We start from the raw sequence: 23,011 nt of genomic DNA, 5'->3' as shown, positions 1-23,011 counted from the left end.
ATAGAACATGTTGTGTGGTCGTAGTGAATTTTAGAACTTTTTTATATTAAATCATGTACGACTGTTATGTTCTTAAACAAATAAAATAAAATAAAATTCAACTCAGTATTAAAGCGACGAAACTGGCAAATATAAATTCAAATTACATTTACAAATGTAGGTGCTGTTATCTACCATAGAACAGTAAATTATCTACGTAGTACCACAGACTAATAATAATATAGCCATATATATAATCTAAGCATACGAGCCATGACAACCAAAATAGTAAACAAGCCAAACAAGCTCAAAAGTCGCCGCGCTTTCTTGACAAAATGTAAGGTCGCCGCATTCTAATTCTGAAATTTTAGAGAAAACTAAACAAAATTGCCGTATTGTAAATTTTCTTTTCAATAAAAAGAGTTTGATTTAAAAAAATTCAACTGATAGATCGTAGTTGTACATACAGTAAAATAACTACAAAAAAGAAACCGACTTCAAAAACAGCTGGAAAAGTAAAATATAAAAAAGATTTGATATTATTAATTACTTAATATTATTTAGATGTGCTATTTATTATACAGGTTTGATATCGGCGCTAAAACAAAGCACTAAATCTGTGACTCAATGACAACAATACAATAAACAGCTTACAGCACAACAGTAGTCCAAGTAGGAGGAGGAGCGAGGCAGAATGAGTAAATAAAGATAAAAGACACTAATATTTCGAAGATACGGTTGAATTTAAGAACGCAATATATTTTTGTTTACTTCAGTTCAGCCAATTGCCGTATATTATAGGACGGTATTATAATAGCTCCCGTAAAAATAGTATTTTTAATGCCTTTAAATACTTAAATGAATGTTTTCTTAATAAAAAGGTTTAAAGTAAATGAAAGGATATTTTTTTTTACATTTAGCGCCTAGAAATGACTGAAAATACACAAACTAGTGCTTTTTTTGCGGTTGGTATACTACCTTTTCGAAAATTGAGTTGGTAACACTGAACATTATCGTCCGATAGTTCACGGGAATATCGGTGTTGGCTCCGATATCCGATATCGGACCGGACAATGTGAAAGACAGGTACCTAAATCATACATTTTACTTAGCCTCCGATATCGGATATCGGATATCGGCGCCCGATATCCGATATCGGACCGGACAATGTGAAAACGCTCTAAGGATTGGTCTCCGCGCGCGCTACGACTAGGGCTGTTTTCCAATTACAGAGCATAATGCGACTCAGTGGCGCACAATGCCGAATTATGCTGATGCTTAATTGGAACGTGAAACGCAACAGCAGGTTGCGCTAAGTTCAGTGTTGAAAAAAAAATATTCATAGAGTTAGCAACAACCTCATTAATGTGTAAATAAAGTGGTATACATAACAATTGGTTGAAAACTATTTACGGTTATTTTAAGTAATTTGGATTTTGATTATTTCATTAACATTTTTTTCAATGTTTTTACCTTCATCCATACTTATATTTATTTTTTTAACACAATTTGAATTAACTTTGATTATATCGAAAAAACTACAATGAAACGAAAGCTTTAAATTTTTTTCCAACAATTAATGATAAATCGATTGCACGCATCAATTCACGCGCATTAATTTTAAGAGTGCTCGATTGTGCGAAGCGTTGCTGTAGTTGGAACACTCAACGTTAAGCATTATGCCGCATAATGCGCTCTAGTGCTGTAATTGGAAAACGGGGTAGATACCGCCGCCGGCGTACTCGAAAAATGCGGCAACTAAAAGTACGCCGAAATCGGCGTACCCGAGCCAGTCGTGTCACAAGCATTGTGTGGAGAGGGCGTACCGATAGTTTCTAAAGATTTTGGACAAAACCTGAAGTAAAATGCCTGTTTGTGCCATAAAACTGTTTAAAAAAAATACAACAAATAATAAGAAAGACACTGGGATCACGTACCATCAGAAATAATCGTATTATTCGATATTTCACCTGTACTTTGAAAATGTTGTTTACGAAAATACGACGCCATTTAGTGTTGCCGTACTGCATATCCCAAAAACACACTTTTAATTTGAACTTATTTTATTCATAATGTTTTTTTTTTTCAATACTATTACTAACGCATATTATAAAAAAAATGATAACAACAATAATTTATTTCTGTTTAACCTTGTTTAACTGACTCATATAATATATGTTATTTTTTTATTACCGCTTTTTTACTTTTAAAAAACCTTTGTGATAGTAGTGGCATCGCAAGTGGATTTGAGTCACATGTTCATGGGTTCGATTCCCGGCAAGGCCAAAATGAAATAAAAATATTTTTCAAACTTCTTTCCAAGATAGCCCATTTCCCATTTATGGGGTAAAATTTGTGTAGCTGGCAGTACAATTCTTCACACACACTAGCGTCACCTAGCGTCCTTACAAATTGCCTTACACACACTACAGAACTGAGTTGCCGCACTCACGGAGCTATTGTTTTTAGGTGGAGCGGTATCTAGTCGTAGCGCGCGCGCGGAGACCAATCCATAATCTAAGAGGTACATTTTATTTAATAGGTACCAATAATAATTTTTAAACTTATTGCCTTAGTTATTTTGAGTTAAGTTTGATAAACCTTGAAAAAAAATTTTGTGGTTACTTAATGATCTAAGGGTGCAAGGGTCGGTGCCAAGGTCGGTGCCTAAAACAATGTTGCCACTTGTTACTAATTTATTTAAATGTACTCAAGGTCCTCATAATTAGTTACCTAGTTAAAAGTTTACTAAATGATATTATGTTTATCCATGTTTAATCGAATTGGAATTTTTTTTTAGCACAACACTATTCAAGTATATAAATTGACATTGACATATTTTGACGTTGATAACATTTGACTAAACAATTTTAAACGTCAAAGTCATTTTAAACATTTTTTATCTAGGTACACAAGTATTTATTTCTTGATTCTTCTTGTTTTTTCGCATTTCTACTTGTGTATTTACAGATGAGTAGACGGTATTTATTTTAATTAGTTGTAAACTTTTTAAATATCTGCCATATTAGGAATAGGCGATCTCGAGTTTATGTTTAAAATGTCTCATTTTAAACTTACTTCTTCCACTAAAGCTTCCGATGTAATACCGGTAAAAAAGTATGTGTCTGAAAAAACTGGCTTAACCGTTATCATTGCAGACGTCGAAGGTCCTCTTGTAAATGGATTTTTCTGTCTAGGTAAGTAATTTTCAAATATTTAATAATTTATGAAATACCAGCACACGTGCATTTTCAGTAGCAATGATATAACAAAAATATTCTACGCAAACTATTAATTCAAAGAATAAGCTCTAGCCGTGAGAATCTGTAAATGGCTTACTGTGATTATTATATTATGTGACTATATCTAAGAATACAGCTGTAGATTCTCCTAAAATATAAATAAGTAAATTAATAATAAGATGTACTAACATTTTATAATTAATTTAATAATTAATACTAAATTTCTGAATTTCTAACCAGCGACGGAGGCACACGATGATGATGGATTGCCGCACACTCTGGAACATCTCATCTTTTTGGGATCGGAACGATATCCCTATAAAGGAATACTTGATTTATTGGCAAATCGCTGCATGGCCCATGGTACAAATGCTTGGACAGACATTGATCACACATGCTACACGATTTATACGGCTGGTGATGCTGGTATGCTTACATTACTGCCAATATATCTGGACCACATTTTGAGACCCACCCTCACAGATCAGGGCTTTATAACGGAAGTTCACCACATTGATGGAGATGGTGACAATGCTGGCGTGGTTTACTGCGAAATGCAGGGAAGAGAGAATTCAGCAGACAGCAGGTACATTAAAAATGTTATAAGAATTAAAGGGAATATTTTATTTATTGAATACAATATTAGGCACAAACATTTAACCTTTTTTTAATCTTTCATTAAATTCTAATTTCTTATCAAGTTTTCACCTTCTATTACAATTAAAACTAATTAATTTTTTTTCCAATAAGGCAATTATTATTTAGAAATTATAATTAAACTCCGCACTTGAAAATGAATCCAAATCCTTTTACATTTACTTTGGTATTTTTTTCAGATGCCAGTTGAGATTGCAACGTGCCATGTATCCCAACAGTGGCTACTCCTCAGAGACTGGTGGTATCATGAAGAATCTGCGAGAATCTACAACTAACATTAAAGTTAGTCTTTACAATCATAAAAATTGAAATCACCTAAAAATTACCTTGAACCACACAATTTTGGCAGTGTATCAAAAATTCTTGTGCAGTTTTAATGTTTTCCACAAAAGAAAACAGTGAAATTTTAAATTTACATGTTTATTTACAATTCTATAATAATTTTCACAGGTGAGAGATTTTCACAAGAAATTTTATAGGCCAGAAAATCTAACGATCATCTTGACTGGGCAAATTAAAGCGGATGATGTGTTCAAAGCATTAGCCACTGTGGAAGATGACATCATTGCAAAGGTTAGTACCTACTACATACATATCTTGAGATAGTATATCCATTTACCTGCAGTAGATTGATTTAGAACTGGTATTATACCTGTGTGAATACTTGTTTTTATTGCCTTGTGAAGGCTAACCATATTATTTGGAATGCAGATTATTGTAACATTAAGGTTGGCTCTTATAAAATTGGACATGCTCTCCTTCTAATGTTCATCATGACATTTTTCAACACTCAGTATAAAATAAGAATAAATGGAATCAAAACATGAACAATCATTTAATTGAGATTTATTTGTATAGTTATATTTTTATTGAAAGGTTTACTATTGTTTTTACAAAATTATTCCTTATTAATTTGTACCTTTTGTATTAAATCCAGGTATATAAATAACTCATGTTTTTGAAACAATAATCAATGCCAAGAGTTACCATGTATTGGAAAAGTGCATGTGATACAGGAGAACTTTGTATCTTCAACCCTGAATGCATAAATGTACATATGAAATTAAATTTATTTTATCTTTTATTATCAGAGGCAGTTAGAGACCCAAGAAGAATGGGTGAAGCCATGGCAGACCATCCCACCTCCTCCCAACTATGGAGATTTGAGGGAACAGTGGCCAGCTGATACAGAAGACTGTGGACAAGTATGATTCCTGTTTTAATTTTATTGTTCAACTAGCTGCACTCCGTGGTTGCACCCTCATGACTCCGCTACTATTGTTCTTAGCGTGATGATATATAGCCTATAGCCTTCCTTCATGTTATTCTCGTACTACAACGAATATTAAATCTAACAAAAAAATTTCAAATCGGACCAGTATTTCCTGAGATTGGCGCGTTCAAACAAACACACAAACTCTTTAGCTTTATAATATTAGTATAGATAAAAAATTAATGCTATTTAATGAAATATGTATAATGTAGTTTTTTACGAAGCCAATGCTGTTAGTAGTCTACAGATTTATGGCTTACTAAATTCCAAGTTGCTATACATACCATACATAACATGTCATTGTAAGATTGTAATAAAACATTGTATCTGTTATAATTTTACTTACATTTTACTTACAAAGTTGTAATCAACAAAGTGTGATGTTTATAATCATCATGTTTCAACATTTACTTATAATTTAACTAGCTTACCGCCCGCGGCTTCGCCCGCTTTCTCTAAAACGATTTGAGATTTAAACTATCCTATCTCTCAAGTTGGATCGAACTGCACATGGTGTGCGAATTTTATTATAATCGGTTAAGTGGTTTAGGAGTCCATTGAGGACAAACATTGTGACACGAGATTTATATATATTAAGACTAGTGGTCCGCCCCGGCTTCGCCCGTGGTACCTATATGTTTAAACTATCCTATCTCTCAAGTTGGATCGAACTGCACATGGTGTGCGAATTTTATTATAATCGTTTAAGTGGTTTAGGAGTCCATTGAGGACAAACATTGTGACACGAGATTTATATATATTAAGACTAGTGGTCCGCCCCGGCTTCGCCCGTGGTACCTATATGTTTAAACTATCCTATCTCTCAAGTTGGATCGAACTGCACATGGTGTGCGAATTTTATTATAATCGTTTAAGTGGTTTAGGAGTCCATTGAGGACAAACATTGTGACACGAGATTTATATATATTAAGACTAGTGGTCCGCCCCGGCTTCGCCCGTGGTACCTATATGTTTAAACTATCCTATCTCTCAAATTGGATCGAATTGCACATGGTGTGCGAATTTTATTATAATCGTTTAAGTGGTTTAGGAGTCCATTGAGGACAAACATTGTGACACGAGATTTATATATATTAAGACTAGTGGTCCGCCCCGGCTTCGCCCGTGGTACCTATATGTTTAAACTATCCTATCTCTCAAGTTGGATCGAACTGCACATGGTGTGCGAATTTTATTATAATCGTTTAAGTGGTTTAGGAGTCCATTGAGGACAAACATTGTGACACGAGATTTATATATATTAAGATTAATATTAGTGTTTTTATATGCTTAATTTTAATTCTTACAAGAATTTGAAATATGTAGGTTAGGCTGTTGACGCACATTTGGCTGGGTAAAATGCTTCGACTTAAAAATACTTAGATTAAAATTGATATAACAAAGAATAAAAAACAGTCATTATCTCACTCACCGGCACGGAATCTTGGCCACTGCAAATTTTTGCGTAAAATAACACTATTTATTTTCTACTACAAAATTCAATAAAAATTTAATCAAAACTAGTTTCTTTAATGTTTTTACTAACTTTTAGTAATAATTGGAAGTTTATAAGAAGTACTACCGCGTAGATATGAATTAAACAAGAATTTACGCTTTTCCTGTGAAATTTAAATGATTTCTTAAAAAATGTACAAAAATTAGAAATAACGTTTCCATAAAAAAAATTTGAACATTTTAATATAGGGTGTTTCCTTCTCTTGCCTTAAACAATGTTTGCATCCAGTCTGGCATACTCTAGAAGACATTTTTGATGTCCACTTGAGCTATAGTGTACCAAACGGCCCCAGCTGTATTTCTAAGCTCATCTTACATTGGTGCTGGGTTGGAATCGAACTTTATGTTTCTTTTAAGCATGTCACAGGTCTGTTCTATTGGATTAAGATCCGGGCTACGAGCTGGACACTCCAATTTTTCAATAATAACCTCTTGAAGGTACTCTTATACGCATCGTACGACACGCGGACGTGCGTTAAAGTGTATTAGTAGCAAATTTTCTTCACTGATAAACCTGTAATAGGGCTGAACATGTTCCTGGAGAATTTCCTCAATATACCTGATTACATTTAAGCCATTATCTACGATAACTAACTCCGTGCGAGCATCAGAACTTATACCTCCCCATACCATTATTGACCCTCTATGAAAAATCGCAATTTGAGTGTGGTGATGGGTGAAAACCTCCCTTCTCGTGTCCTCTATACTGACTCTTGGCTATCAGAAGCTCGTAAAGTGCCTTAGTAGTCATCTGTGAACAATTCACGAACGCACTGGGCGTGGGTCCAGTTTTCATGTTCTCGTGCAAAACGAAGACGTGCTTCTCTGTGATATCTGAGGAGTTCTGGTCGGCGTGCTGGTCTGCAAACCTTCAAATTAACTTCCTTTATTAGTCTTCTTACGGATTGCTCACTCACATTTATTATCCTGGTGTTTTAAAGCCGTTGGCGTATCTCAAAAACTGTCAGAAAGCCATTTGAGAGTATCTCTTGAACAATAAAGGGGTCTTCTCGAGCTGATATGCACCTCACGCCTTCATTTTCTGGTCTGCACGTGTAGCTGCCAGTCTCCTGGTATCTTCTCCATGCACAGTGCATCGCTGAACGTGGTATGTACTGTACATTAGGTACTTTATGTTGCGGCAGTCATTGGTCTAACATTGTGATGGCCTGAGCATGATGTTCAGATTTTAACGGCATTTTATTGTTTGTTATGATCATTGACTACATTACAACAATAACAATGTCTTAAAACGGCATAAACGATATCGAAAAAAGTTTAAAACGAACAATTCGTAACTTCGTCTTAACCGCACAAATCACAAATTTCGAGAAACTCTTAAAAAGTGGTAAAAGATTATTCTTAAACTTAATAATTTCTTACCATAAAATTAAACAAATAATATGTTATATCTGCATACAAAAAAATCGTGAAAAACACTCCAAACTTTTTTTATCGGCAAATTTGTAAGTGGCCAAGATTCCGTGCCGGTGAGTGTATGATCAAAAACATTCCATTTTCAAACAGGTTCTGTTCGGTTGGCGCGGACCGCTGCTCACGGAAGCGAATTCGATAAAGGAACTAACGGGTTGTGCAGTGTTGCTGAGGTATCTGTGTGATACTGCTGCGGCACCCCTGCAGCGCTGCCTGGTGGAGCGGGAAGATGCTTTAGCGGGTGATGTGAGTTTGATTTTTCTAAGATTGATATGAGTAATACAAAGATAGTAATACATACAAGATACATATATTGTCAAATTGTATATTGTTTAACAGAATTTAATAAATGTCTTCATTGATTATTTCAATGTTATTATATTAATATTTTTGTAGCAGCATAATATTGTCTACACTTCTACAGCATCTGTTTATTAGTAATTTCAAGATTCAAGAATTTAATTATTAAATATGCATTCGATGATTGTCGTTCAACTTGGTTTTATAATATTGCAAATTACAGAACACACAAAATTTCTCAAATGTTGATATGCGCTTCATATAAAGTTAAATCACACTTGTTACATAAATTTATAATATGTACTTAATTCCTCAGGTCTCATACAACGTAACCGAGAACATTGCGTCCCTACTCAAAATAGAACTAGACAATGTACCGATCGACAAGCTCGAAGCTGCGCGGGCGCAAGCACAAACATGCTTAAAGAGCCTCCGTAATGGTGAAGAAGTTATTGATATGGAGCGAATGAAAGTGTTGTTAAGAAAGCAGTTGAGAGAGAGTATAGCGAGCTTGGAGTCAGACCCGCATCATGCTGTCGCGTTCCGGTGTATTGGTGACGCGTTGTACTCACAGAGTGAAGAAGATGTAAGTTTATTGTATAGAAATAATAGTTTGTTTTTGACGGGAGTTCTATGATTCGGTTTGTGTGTGGCAGCAATTTTTATGCAAATCTCCATGCCTATTAATATTTTTATTGTTTTGTTTTCATCAATAACAATAGCCTATCCTTCTCGATACTTTGATTTATACATTTTAATATTCCATTTCCCAGATTAGATGCATTTATGGTTTAAACACATTTAAATACATTTTTCATTTATTTCATCATAAAACAATTAATCAAATTATTATCTCACATCTCAATTTCTCTTTTTATCAAGTGTCTATATATTTACAGTTCCGACTAAGAATGAACCCCCAAGAATCAATGTATGAACTGCTAGAGGAAAATTCCGAGTTTTGGTTGGGCTTACTGCAGAAGTATTTCACAGATGATGTGATTACTATTGTTGGGTCGCCAAGTATTGAACTGCAAGCTATGTAAGTATTTTGTGATAATTCTAAAATTGATATCAAAACTAAATTACCTTGCCAATTCATCTATGAAAAATATTACTCTGATTGTAGTATTTAAATTATAGACCGTGTCTGAAGACTGCAAAATTAATGAATATTGCCAGTTTATTAACCATTCTTGAATCCTGACTCTCATTTATATTTTAAACGAGCGGTTCTCCTATGTTTCGCCCGTGGTAAATGTTTTCGTTTTCTCTCCATAACAACCATACTCGTACTTCAAGGAATATTATACAAAAGGATTAATGAAATTGGTTCAGTCGTTCTCGAGTTATGTGCTTACCAACACATTTTGCGATTCATTTTTAGATGTTATATTAAAGAAATTGTTTAAATCACTTTCTTCAGAATGGCAGAAGAAGAAAAGAATCGCCTGGAAGAACAAAGAGCGCAGCTAGGAGAAACGGGTTTGGCACAAAAAGCCAAGGAGCTGGAACAAGCTATGGAATTCAATGAGGTTGGTTCAACGGTTATTGTGATTTACAAGAAAATTCTAAATATAAACATAATATTGATTGATGTATCTTTATATTGTTAAGTTTATTTTATTTTTGTTACATTTATGAAGTATGTGTCATTTGATGATAATATTTATATTGCTTATTATAGAATACATTATCATAAAAAATAATATCTGTGTTAGTCATATATGATATAATTGCTTTTTAGAATTGTTTGTTTGTATATCATGCTATTTGTATTATTTCTCATTAAACTCAAACTCAAACATTTATTTATTCAATTAGACTTCTTTTAGAAGCACTTTTGAAACATCATTACATATTTTAACATTTACCACCGATTCGGAAAGCAGTATCTACGAAGAAGAATCGGCAAGAAACTCCATAGTTGCTCTTTTTAATCATGTCAGTTTTACAATTTAATTTTACAAAATACATTATATGTGTTATATGTACATTATAATCATAATATTATGCCAAAGAACTGTCCTGTGGTTTTTACGCTATTATAATAAAATCACTATGTGTGATAATTTAATGTGTTACAAACATTAATAAATAAATATTTATTTTATTTATCAATTTAATATACCACACCAAGTAATATTTACAATTATACAAAGGTACATCAAAAGGTAGGTACATAAGGCGGCCTTATCGCTTACTAGCGATCTCTTCCAGACTGCCCAAGGTAGAAGATAAAGAAGAAACGTACATGTTACGCGGGTGGCTGATATAATAAATAAAATAATAATGTAGATTATAGAAGATAGAATACATAAAATATATAAATTAATAATAGGAAAGGATAAAATACATAATATTAAGTAGAAGGATATGCTAAATTGGAGAGGTGCTTATTTAAAAGAGTTTTAAAAGATTTATATAATATTAATTCGTTCGTTATAATATTAATTAATATTATAACGAAGAATCATCATACTACAACATACATCCTTTTTTTTTTTTTTATAGTGGGGAAATCTTCCAAAGATACCCACTGCCCCCGGGGAAGGAGCCGTGGGTTATGTCGGATTCCTACCGACTAAAACCCCACGTGTTCCGTCGAGCCGCTTTAATGATGGGGCCGCGGGTATTTGTTAGAATTCTTCCGCGACACAACATACATCCTGCGACTTAACTAGCATGGTACACGGATAAAATGTAGTCTATGTATATGCAGAGTATTATCTATATCTCTGTACCAATATTGCATTCAGATCCTATCAACTGTTACAATAAACATTTTAGTGACTAACTCAACTCAAAACTCGTGTTCTTTCTGCCGAGCCGCATTAATGACGGTGCCGCGGTTCTTGTATGGAATTCTTCCGGGACCATATAATTAGTATGTACTATAATTTATTTTTACAGCGTCCTCCCCCTCCAGGCACGTTAGCATCAGTCCCTGTGCCATCATGTGACAACCTGAAGTGTCACAACATCACCACTTGGAGTTCAGACTCGGAGCCCTGCCCATACTTTGATTTGAAGGAGGTGCCACTCTACACTAGAGTGCATACCTTGAAGACTAACTTTGTTTATGTGAGTTAGTTGGCTAATTGTGTAATTTATTCATTGTTGGTAAAAAAAACTATCTGTGTTTATATTTTAATCGATAATTAATTTAAGATTTTAAGGAAATGTCTGAAATGAAACTATGTAATTTGATGTGATTGGCATTTGATAACTGAACTTTTGACTGAATTATCTTCGCCTTAACCCATAAACTGCTTAGTAATAAATAGACTCATTTTTTGTTATGAGTAATCAATTATCAAATGTAGTCAATTCTATGAAGAAAAAAAACTGTTAAACATAGGAAATATTTTGACAAAATTTTCATCTTTAGTGAACTGTTTACTACATAAAAATAATATGATGTCTATGTAATTTAATATTTCTTAATAAATACATTCAATAATAATCTTTTCTCCTATCATAGATCAACATAGTCCTAGACACGACGTCCATAGACCAGCGCACACGCAAGTGGCTCCCCCTACATCTAAACGCCCTAGCCGAGTGCCCAGTAAGACGCGGGGATAAACTGATACCACACGAAGAAGTTATCGCTACCACAGAACAATTGACGGTCACTTTTAGCAATGATATTGGCTTTGGGAAGTCGGGGAACTTCACTGTGGGACAGTATGGCAACTTTGTGCATATTGAGACGAAGGTAAGTGTCTGTTTCTTTTGTAAATCGTAAAAAAATTTAAATTTTTGCCCCTTTTATTGATTAAAGCCCAACAGGGTTTTACTTCATATAAGATACTTACTTGCAAAAGTGGATATCCACATAATAAGAGTAAAAATCCTTACCAGAAATTGTAAATCTCCCAAATTTCTTAAATATTGTTTGCATTGTGTTATAAATTTGGTTATCATTCTCCCAAAAAAGGGGTTTGAAACTTTTTATATGGACGCTGGCATATCGACCCGCCGCCATTTTGATTTTTTTTTCAAAATCGCGGCGCACGATTAAAGTGGTATGTATGGATAGAGGACACATAGACGAACCAAAAATAATGTTGAGAGACTCAACAATCAACATTACCTAAAGCGTCACATTACCGAGATATTTGGAGGTAAATATTCACTTATGAGTACAACGACAAACACTAAAAATAGACTTATTACGTGTCTATATGTATAATATTATCTCCAAATAATCACTCCCAGGTAGATTATTATTTGTTTGTCTATGTATCCTCTATCCATACATACCACTTTAATCGTGCGCCTCGATTTTGAAAAAAATACCAAGATGGCGGCGGGTCGATATGCCAGAAAGTTTCAATGCCCTTTCTACTCTTTTTTATATTTGAAGGAATTTGAGCTTCATTTATGAGTTGTATAAGTATTCCTAGTATATTTTTTTTTGTATACAATTTATGGTTTATGGTTTTCAGTGTGAACCTGCAGACTATGTACAAGTAGTGAATCATTTGTACGAAGTATTGTATGCTGCTGAGTTGACGAAGGAACGCTTGCTTGTGTTTGCACAAAGAATGATAAATGATGTGGCTCAGGTATGGATATATTTTTCATACAACTTTCTTATACCAAAATTTTACCATTAAAAGAGTCATTTTATTCTGGTAATTTCATTGGCGGAATTAGGATATTTTATTGCATTTTTTTATTGTATTTTATTTTATATTTTAAAGGTTTTTAATATAAAATTATGTTCATTTTCCAGGTCCGTCGCAACGGACACAAAATGGTATACGACATTCTACGCGATTCCCTATACAGCAAGGATAGTAACGTACATTGGTCGTCAGTATTACGTCAACAGAAGTTCCTCAAAGAGCTCATAGAGACACTAAACGCTGGTGGAGACTCAGCTGAGAACGCATTGAGTGAAGCTAGAGAAACACTTAACAATATAACGGCTAAACCGTGGTTGCATCTGGCGAGTGACTTGGAAAGATACACGCTTAGCACGGAGCCGTGGAAGCAGTTTGCAAGGCCGAACGAAATTGTACCTGTTGAGTAAGTTTTATTGTATTTATTGCAAATGAAAGATAGAATTTAAGCGGATTTTTTGAAATCCTTACTAACGTTATATAATATGTGAAAGCAACTTTGTTTGTTTTTTCGGATGCTAGAAGGGAAATCAAGGGCTACTTTTTAGAAAGGTTCCTCTCTTTGTTATCGGAAATTCTTGGCTTTAATAAATTTCGAATATTGAAAATCATAAAAATCATGTTTTATATTACATAGTTTAAATGAATGAATGAATAAACAACATTTAAACTATGTACCTAATATAAATATGACGTGGGGTATCAACATAAAAGCGAAGGAAATTCAATTTCTAAAGTGAATGGTGACAATGACGATGCGTCGAGCGTAGTGACCACGCGTAGAACATTGCCACGGTTAATCGAAGAATGCGAGTTTAAGTTCCGGGAATTCACGAATTTTTTCTATTTTTTTTTCAATTATCCTCCATTTTATTATCTTAGGCCGAAGCTATACAGCGATTCAGACCTAATGTCAGGTTGGGGCGGCGGGTTCGTTGTGGGCGTGGGCGGGCTGGAGTCGTCCTTCCTCGCGCAGCTCAGCGCTGGGCCCAGCGGCTATCAGCTGCTGGAGACCGCACCGCTTGCTGTCGCTCTTAACTACTTTACGCAGCTAGAGGTAATATTAAATAGCTAAGAATAGACTGAGTATACAGCGAACTAAAAACTTTGTAGACTAGGATTAAAAATGTATGTATAGCGAAAAAATCATTGTGCGGAAATATTTTAGTATTTAAAATAATTAAGGCTGGTTGCAGAGCTTGACTGACCATCAGTGCGTACGTCAGTCGCGCTTGTCATATGTATGGAAATTCATAAAATCGTTCATAGCTAGACCGACCATACGCACGCGTATTGTCATGCGCATTATTTATTTATTTATTTATTTATTTATATTTTAGGAGAATCTACAGCTGTATTCTTAAAAAGTAGTCACGTAATATAATAATCACAATAAGCCATTTACAGATTCTCACGACTAGAAAAACACTAATATGTAACAGATTCAAATGTAAGCGATTACGCACACGAATCAAATGCTTTCGAAATTACTAATACTATTGTAACACTAAATTAAATTACATATTAACTCGACCACCAAACTGACGAAAGAACTCATTTGCTAACTGACGCTTAATTGAGTAAGGACTGCTGCAGAATAAGTCAAAATCGAACTGTTTTGATAGCTTGTTAAAGTTATTGCTTACGCGCAGAATAAACGAGTTTTGACGATAGTTAGTGCTGACTGCGGAAGTAAAGATAGGAGTATATTTACGAGATACAATTGAGGGTGTGTATAGTGAAATTTTGGCTAGTAGATCTGGGCAGTCTATTTTGTTGGATGTAATACCTAAAAGTAATAAGATATCAGCAATCTCCCGGCGATTTGTAAGAGGTAGAAAATGAAATTTGCTGCAGACCTCGAAATAATCTTCAGATTTGTACGGGACATGTAATCGGTAACATAGGAATTTCAAAAACTTCATCTGTATTCGTTCTATTCTAGTTATATATTTATCGTATCTCGGATTCCATATTGGCGACGCATATTCTAAGATGCTGCGTACGTAAGCACAAAATAGAATTTTAAACGTTTTCGCCTTTTTGAAATCAGACGAAATTCTCATTATAAAGCCTAAAGCTTTAGATGCTTTAGCTAGAATACAATCAATATGTTTATCAAACATGAGTTTTGGGTCATGTATTACTCCTAAATCTCTTATGTCAGGGCTAGTTCCAAGATCTTGATTTTTTATTCGATAGTTGAAATGCAGTGTTTGTTTTTTACGACTAAATGAGACAACTGTGCATTTACTAGGATTGAGATCTAATTTATTTTGAGAACAATAGAAGTCTAGATTATTAAGGTCCTCTTGAAGCATAGCAGCATCAGCAGAAGAATCAATAATCCTAAATATCTTCATGTCATCAGCAAAGCAAAGAAGATTTGAGTATGTGAGGCAACTTGGGATATCGTTTATGAATACGCAAAACAGAAGAGGACCTAAAAGGGAGCCCTGAGGTACTCCACTTGGTATTACAACCCAGCTTGATATGTAGTTACTTATTACAACTGCTTGAGATCTATTGTTGATATACGAGGAAAACCATCTTAGTAGGTTACCTCTAATGCCCATAATGTATAACTTATGCAAGAGAATCTTGTGATCTATGCGGTCAAAACATTTACTGTAATCCGTGTAGATTACATCAACCTGATGGCCTGTCTCCATAGCATCAGTAATATAATCATTCAGAAGCACCAGGTTAGTCACGGTTGATCGACCTTTCAAAAATCCATGCTGACAACTCATGAAAGTGTTTTTAAATACTGCATAAACCTGGTCGTATACTATTCTTTCGAAGACTTTGGCTATGATACACAATTTAGATATGGGTCTGTAATTGACAACTTCCAACTTAGAACCTTTTTTGTGGATAGGTGTAACGAATGCCCTTTTCCACATTGAGGGGAATTCCATAACAGTAAGTGATTTCTTAAATAAATAGGTTAGTGGAATGGCTATTGAATCAGCACATTTTATAAGAAACAGTGGACTGACTTCATCAGGACCTGCAGATTTTGAAGGATCTAGTTGGGATAATGCCTTTTTTATCGTTTTCAAGTCAATATTAATCGAACAAAGGTCAAAATTTGATTCAAAATTACTAAGTTCCAATTCAGATACATAATTTGATAAGTTTGTGTCAGTTTTATCTAGGAATGTAGTATAAAAATATTCTGAGAATGCATTACAAATATTGTTACCAGATGTGAATAGATTGTTATTATATTTAATATTGCTAGGTAAGCCTTTAGATTTCGATCTACATTTGAAAAAGGACCAGAAATATTTAGGATTCTGTTCAATGGCATTTTCAACAGAATTTATATATTTTAGGTAACAATCATTTTCTACAGTCTTAACTCTATCCCTTAACAGTTTGTATGATTCTAAGCTACTAAGGTTTTTGTAAATCTTGTATTTGCGAAAGTGTTTAAATTTTTCTTTAATTATCTTTATTAAAGCTGGTGAATACCAAATAGGAAACTTATTGTCAACCACGGTTTTGCTTGGGATGTAAGTGTGTATTAAGTTATTAACAATCGAATAAAAATAATTCACACTTTCTTCGATGGAATGAGTCCTGTCAAACTCTTGTGACCAATTAATTTTTAATAATTCTGCATTTATTGCCTCGTAATCCCCTTTGTTAAATAATATTTTCTTCCTTGTATTAGATTTTAAATACGATATGTGAACAAATTCTACATCTATTATGAGCGCTTTATGATAAGGATCAATCGGTAAAAGCGGACAGACACATTCATGCACAACGATTGAATCATTTGATAACACCAAGTCGAGTATTCGGTTGCTAACGTTATGTATGAAGTTGTACTGCTGCAAACCGTGAGTATATAATTCGTCGATAAACAAACACTCATCACCATTCGAGTAGTTTGAAGGAAGAAGCAGACCTTCAGAATTTATATTCCACGATATATTACTCATGTTGAAGTCGCCCGCAATAATTATTTTATCCGAGGGATGATTAAGAATTATATTATTCAATGCTTCTAGAAAGTTATGCAATTGTTGAGAAAATGATCTGCCTAAGTTTTGTTTACAAAGATATAATACACATATATGAATATTTATAATTTCGTTATGATATTTAACACGTAAAGTCAACCAGAGGTCCTCGGCAGATGACTGAAATTGCTCCTGTGACGTTACGATTAATTCCTTTCGGGCTGCGATAAGCACGCCCCCTCCCCGCGTTTGTCCTGTCGTCTCATAATTCCGATCCCTACGCCACACTACATAACGATCATCAAAAAATTCGGAATCCGATATACCATCCACAAGCCATGTTTCCGTTAATAGTATAATATCATATGAGGTTAAACATAAATTACGAAAAAATAATAAGGACTTTGTCCTTAATCCTCTTACGTTTTGATAGTAAATTGATAATTTTATATTTTCGTTAGCCATTTAGTTTTCATACATTCAATAAACGTTTAAAAGGCATTTTATAATCGAATAAAACCATTAGAAGATATAACCGTGCGTACGTATATTTGCAGGATAAAATAATTGTAAGAATGATAATTATTAAAACGAACGTTACACAGTTTGTATCAAGGTCAACACTAACTTCGGCAAAGCAGGCGAATGTAACCATTAATTTTAGTGCGATAAGCAATAAATTAGCGTATTGTAAATAATTTTGACTTACCCTCAACAAAAAGAAATATAGTTGAAATGCGTTAGCAACTACGTCAGTGTTAGGTGTGTTAAACCTTTTTTGCAATCCGGTGATCGTGTATTTTTTTAACAGTAATAATTTATACAAATCAAGTAAGCTAGGAAGTAATGAACAATAATAGCCACACATTAAGAAATTTTGTTTAAATCGCTTTTTCTGGAAATTATCAATACGCGAGAGGTATTATTTTTACGCACGTGGATTTTCCCGTATTTGATCCAGGTGTATTGATAGCCTTTTTCTTTTGCTAACGATTTGACACTATTTAAAAGCAATTTGGTGTTTGAGCTGAGATGGTCGTTAATGTAGATTCTATGGGAAAAGTCCTTAAAACCAATGTTTGACGCACGTAGGTTGGTCGTTGCACGCCCAGCAGCTACAAAGTCTTCTTTAATGTATCTATTCAAAAAGCTAACAATTATAGATTTTTCTTTGGACTGACTACTCTGAATTCTGTAAATATAATTTATTTGATTTCTGTCAATGTTACAGTTTATTGACTTGCTGATCGAATCCAATATAGAGAAAAGATTTTCATCTTTTTTGACCGGCACGCCCTTTATCTCAATATTGTTAAGCCTGGATCTGTTGTCGCTGTCCTGCGCCTGCGTTTTTAAGGTAGATATCTCCTCCTCAAGAGCACGCACAGCTCCATCCAATTTCTCCAAGTTAAACAGACGGTCCTCAAAGTTATTAATTTTGATTGAAAAGTCTTCCAATTTGCCTCCTAAGAATTCGCAGCTTGCTTTTATATCTGATAGCTCAGTTTTTATGTCATTAAAACTTTCGACAAGGTTAGGTAAGCCCGTGAGTTGATTTTTCATGGAGCGAATCTCTCTCATAATGGACTCGAGTGAAACAGATTCCGGTAGCGAGGTGCTGACGGTAGCAGTTTTGCAGGACCCACATTTCCATGCTGCTCTCCGGTCTGCTCCTAGTTTGCGCCAACCAGTTTCAGTAATTTGAGCACACCCATAGTCGAAGTATCTTTTGCAGGTGCCACAGAGGACACCATCATTAAATAAGGCATTGCACATGCAGCACTCCATTATTATTTGTATTAATTTAGAACTTTCGAACCAAGTGTTTACGCCCCCAGATTAGTAATTAGCACAGAATCGAGTAATACGCAACCGCTCACAGCTGTTTCGCGAAGCGAACTGATTAGTGTCATAGTCATACAATTGTTGATGCGTATCGTCAGGACCGACGGTACGCACTGACGGTCGGTCAAGCTCTGCAACCAGCCGTAATGTTCATTGGAATTTGACAAAGTCAGTACCATTTTAAAGATAAATCGACATTTGACAAACGTGTAAAAAAAATATAATTGAACCTATGATGAAAGAAAGTAAGGTTATATGAATTATCTTGCAGCATCGAAAAATTGTCGTAACTCTTCATAAGAGGCCTTTTTTAAGTGGGGAATTCTTTTATAGGCCTACTAACAAGGGAGGAGATTTGGGTTATGTCGGATTCCTACTGACCAAAAACCCAGTCCGTCCAGTCGCATCAATGACGGGGCAACGGCCAAAGTAACAATGTTAATTACTCCAGGGTCCGATGTGGCGTGAGATCCGCGGCGGAGGTCTGTCGTACGGGTACGGGGTACGCACTGCACCCGCTGAGGCCGCGCTCGTGCTGTCGCTCTACCGCGCCACTAACGCACCCGCTGCCTATACTAAGGCGAAGACTATCTTGGTGAGCATTGTTGTAATTAGACATATCACATAGACATAGTCCCGTCCGACTAGGGCCCTTCTGGCCTCCTCCACTCAAGCGACAGCTCAAGCCGAGGTTCGAGATCCCCGTCAAGGGGGGACGCCCTTGTGCATGTCGCTACCAGGGTGAACCTTCAGTTCACCCACGCGTCCGCGTTAAAATGTAGAAGCCCTTTTGGCTGACATTGAGAGACACCACTCAAAAAAAAAAGACATAGACATAGACACACATTTATTTACAAACATAACACACATAATAACTGACAAAACACAGAACATTATTAATTGTTAATCATAATTATTGTGTTTGTTTATATTTCTGGTGAAGTATAGCAATAAGGTAGAGAATGTTATAAAATATGAAAATAATATGAAATTTTTCATTAAGGTAAATAAGAGTAAAATGTAATTGTTGATTTGAAGTGAAACACTTGGCCAATATTCATTATAAAAAGTCATCAAGGTTATGATGAAGTTGACACTATTGGTATTGTTGCCACAGGCAATTTAGTCATTCTAAATTCTCTTAATCTTCTTTGTTGAATATGATAAAGTGTATTAAGTTCAATATCTAACCTATGTACATATTATAAATTATTTTTCTTTTTTGTATTGAGAAAAAATTAAACCAAAAAATAAATTTCAGGAGGACTACCTCGCCAAAGGCAAATTCGACGAGGAACTATTTGCCTCAGCGAAGAGTACAGCTTTGTTTGAAGTTGTAGAAAACGAGAAGTGTCCTGCGGACGTGGTGCGGCAGTCGCTCACTAATTATGTGAAACGAGTTGGGTCTTGCTATAATAGGTGAGATTAATGGAAACTATATTTATTTAGAAAGGAATTGTGTAATAGATAGTAAGTAGTCTTTTACAAATTTATAAATATAAAGAAAAGAATAGAAAAAATTCAATCATGAGGCGGGACTCGATTATAAAGCAGATCGACATAAAAAGCATTTGAATTATATATTAAATTATATCAATTTCAAGTAGTTTTTTGTAAAACACCACATGAATATTGTGTACTTTGTTTCCAAAATCAAATGTAGGCTAGGGACATAAATCCCGTATGGTTGTGGGGTAGGAAATTTTTATAATTGATAATTTGTAGAGAGAAAGAGTATGAAGATTAATTTCATTTTTCTATCTATGTCGACATTTCGTTAAATTCCCTAGTTATTATTACAATATTTATACTATGATAAATTATGCAATTATAATATTAAATTATATTACTAAATAGGTCAAGTGCCCATAATTAAAATAAAATAACAGTGTATAAAAAAAATAGTTCATAAAACACTGTGTCAAACGCTACCAGTACGCGAATTGAAAAAATACAAATCTATAATTCCACAATATGAATCCTTTAATTCAATAGACAATAGACAAACATAGAAAAAATACAAATAAAAAACACGAAACACATATGACAATTTAATACATAATAAATAAATAAGTAAATAGGTTGCTAATGAGTGTTATGGCTGTGAATTCCTTGCAGGGAGCTAATATGTGCCATAGCAGCGGTCACACAGGCAGAAGCGCACGCAGCGGCCGCGCGCTGGCTGCCCGCACTCTTCGACACCAAGCGCAGTAAGCTGGCCATCGTCTGCCATCCCAGCAAGGCCAACGATCTGCAGAATAGCTTTGCTAAGTATGTTTCGTGCATTTGATGTTTTTAATGTATGAAAAAAGTATGGATGTGGTGTGGGAAATGTGTTTTGTATGTTGTAGAGAGGTTATGAGCAGTACGTAAACAAAAGTTAAAAAGTTTAATGTGCACGCTCTAGCGATATTGTTTAGATAATTTTAAGAAGAAATTCGACCCTACGTCTTATTATCTCGGCAATTAATTTTGTTGTTAATTTTTTTTCTTTATACTTAATTAATTTTTTTTTTGTTCCAGAATAAACATTAACTTAGAAGCGTTCGAGTCAATGGAAGCATCTCACTTTAATAAATAAGAAGTACACATTTAGAATTTTAAGCATTTTGTATTTTATATTAATTACTTTTATATGTTGCCTGTTAACACCGAAAGTCATTTATTGCTTGGCTGTGCCTTAAATAATATTATTGCATGACCTCAATTTTGTCCGATATTAAATTTATATCTTTGTTAATAAAGTGATTTACAAGGACTATTCGTATTTTTTCTTTGTACACCCAAGACCAATTCCTTATTATAAGAATGCGTTTTTTATACGTTACTATATAGGAGTAATAGTTACATTACGCGATAGGTATTATAATAATATACAGGGTGTCCCAAAAAGTAGTGATGAACGGAATCTGGGAGGTAGAGGACCTAGAGGGCTATCCGAATAACCCCCATGTATGTTATGCGATTTTTCGTATTTTCGGAGATATGACATTTTTTTCAAATTTTCATCTATCGTTGAGTACGATAAGATTTTTATTTATGGTGACGTGAATTATTGCGCTAGATGCTTGATTTTTTTTTTGTGTGCTAAGCTGAAAGATAGGCCAATTCAGTATAGTAACATTTGCTATCGTTAAATCTTCGAATGGAATAAAAAAAAGAATTAAATGCCAAGAAAGATAAAATTACTCAGTATGTTCACAACTTCAAGGGCCCATAAAAAAATAAAATCACATAAAAAAGTTTTCCATTTGGCTTTTAAAAACTTGCTCTATCTATCAGGTAGCTACCCTAAAAATTTAATTTAATTATTCAGAAGGCTTCAATCGAAAAATTTAAATCTAAATGTGTTTAGTGCAAAAATTGAATTAACATGATGATTAATAAAAACAAATTAAAACCAATAACAAGGTGTTTAATTACCAGAAATTTTTAAAATAACGCCGCTGTTGCTCAATGCAAGTGCGACATCACCGTAAAAAGTTATCTTTTAAATGTCTGAATACCCTTTTATCATTTTTAATGGTTTCTTCTGCTACTATGAATTTCCGGGTTATTTCGTCCAAATTGTGGCATTCTCTCAAGTAGCCGAGGTCTTTTTAGTATCCCCATTGAAACAAATCAATGGGGTTTAGGTCGAGGGACCGTGGAGGCCAGGCTTTAAGACAGGCATCACCGGCGCATGAGCAGGCTGAAACAACCAATCTATCTTTCAGGATATCTTTGCCCTTTAGCCTGGCCTCCACGGTCCCCGGACATAAACCCTATTGATTTTTTCCGTGGGGATACTTCAAAGACGAGAGACTGCCACAATTTGGAAGAAATAACCCGGAAATTTGTAGTAGCAGAAGAAACCATTAAAAATGATAAAAGGGTATTCAGACATTTAAAAGATAACTTTTTACGGTGATGTCGCACTTGCATTGAGCAACAGCGGCGTTATTTTAAAAATTTCTGGTAATTAAACACCTTGTTATTGGTTTTAATTTGTTTTTATTAATCATCAAGTTAATTCAATTTTTGCACTTACCACATTTTGATTTCAATTTTTCGATTGAAGCCTTCTGAATAATAAAATGAAATTTTCAGGGTAGCTACCTGATAGATACCTAGAGCAAGTTTTTAAAAGCCAAATGGAAAACTTTTTTTGTGTGA

At 34.4% G+C, this 23,011-nt stretch overlaps 1 protein-coding gene across 1 annotated transcript; it reads left to right on the top strand.

Annotated features, from left to right (window-relative positions):
* Window positions 1-2,873: 2,873 nt before the first annotated feature.
* Window positions 2,874-21,615, top strand: LOC123706075 (uncharacterized protein C05D11.1-like). Its single transcript, XM_045655215.1, has 18 exons — window positions 2,874-3,176; window positions 3,462-3,807; window positions 4,058-4,160; window positions 4,329-4,451; window positions 4,970-5,083; window positions 8,194-8,346; window positions 8,717-8,986; window positions 9,300-9,442; window positions 9,827-9,935; window positions 11,314-11,484; window positions 11,885-12,121; window positions 12,855-12,974; window positions 13,145-13,440; window positions 13,917-14,091; window positions 19,308-19,451; window positions 20,118-20,275; window positions 20,975-21,127; window positions 21,380-21,615. Exons 1-18 carry the CDS (start codon window positions 3,029-3,031, stop codon window positions 21,435-21,437), a joined length of 3,021 nt encoding a protein of 1,006 aa, XP_045511171.1. The 5' UTR covers window positions 2,874-3,028; the 3' UTR covers window positions 21,438-21,615.
* The last annotated feature ends 1,396 nt before the right edge of the window (window positions 21,616-23,011 follow it).

This window comes from Colias croceus, chromosome 3 (genome assembly GCF_905220415.1).
Source record: "Colias croceus chromosome 3, ilColCroc2.1".
NCBI lineage: Eukaryota > Metazoa > Arthropoda > Insecta > Lepidoptera > Pieridae > Colias > Colias croceus.
This window is presented reverse-complemented; position numbering and strand designations above follow the sequence as displayed.

Coding starts and splice junctions, on each gene's coding strand:
- LOC123706075 (XM_045655215.1), top strand. CDS start 3,029: ATGTTTAAAATGTCTCATTTTAAACTTACTTCTTCCACTAAAGCTTCC. Junction 8,987..9,299: donor ACTCACAGAGTGAAGAAGAT/GTAAGTTTATTG, acceptor ATATATTTACAG/TTCCGACTAAGAATGAACCC. Junction 9,936..11,313: donor AAGCTATGGAATTCAATGAG/GTTGGTTCAACG, acceptor TTATTTTTACAG/CGTCCTCCCCCTCCAGGCAC.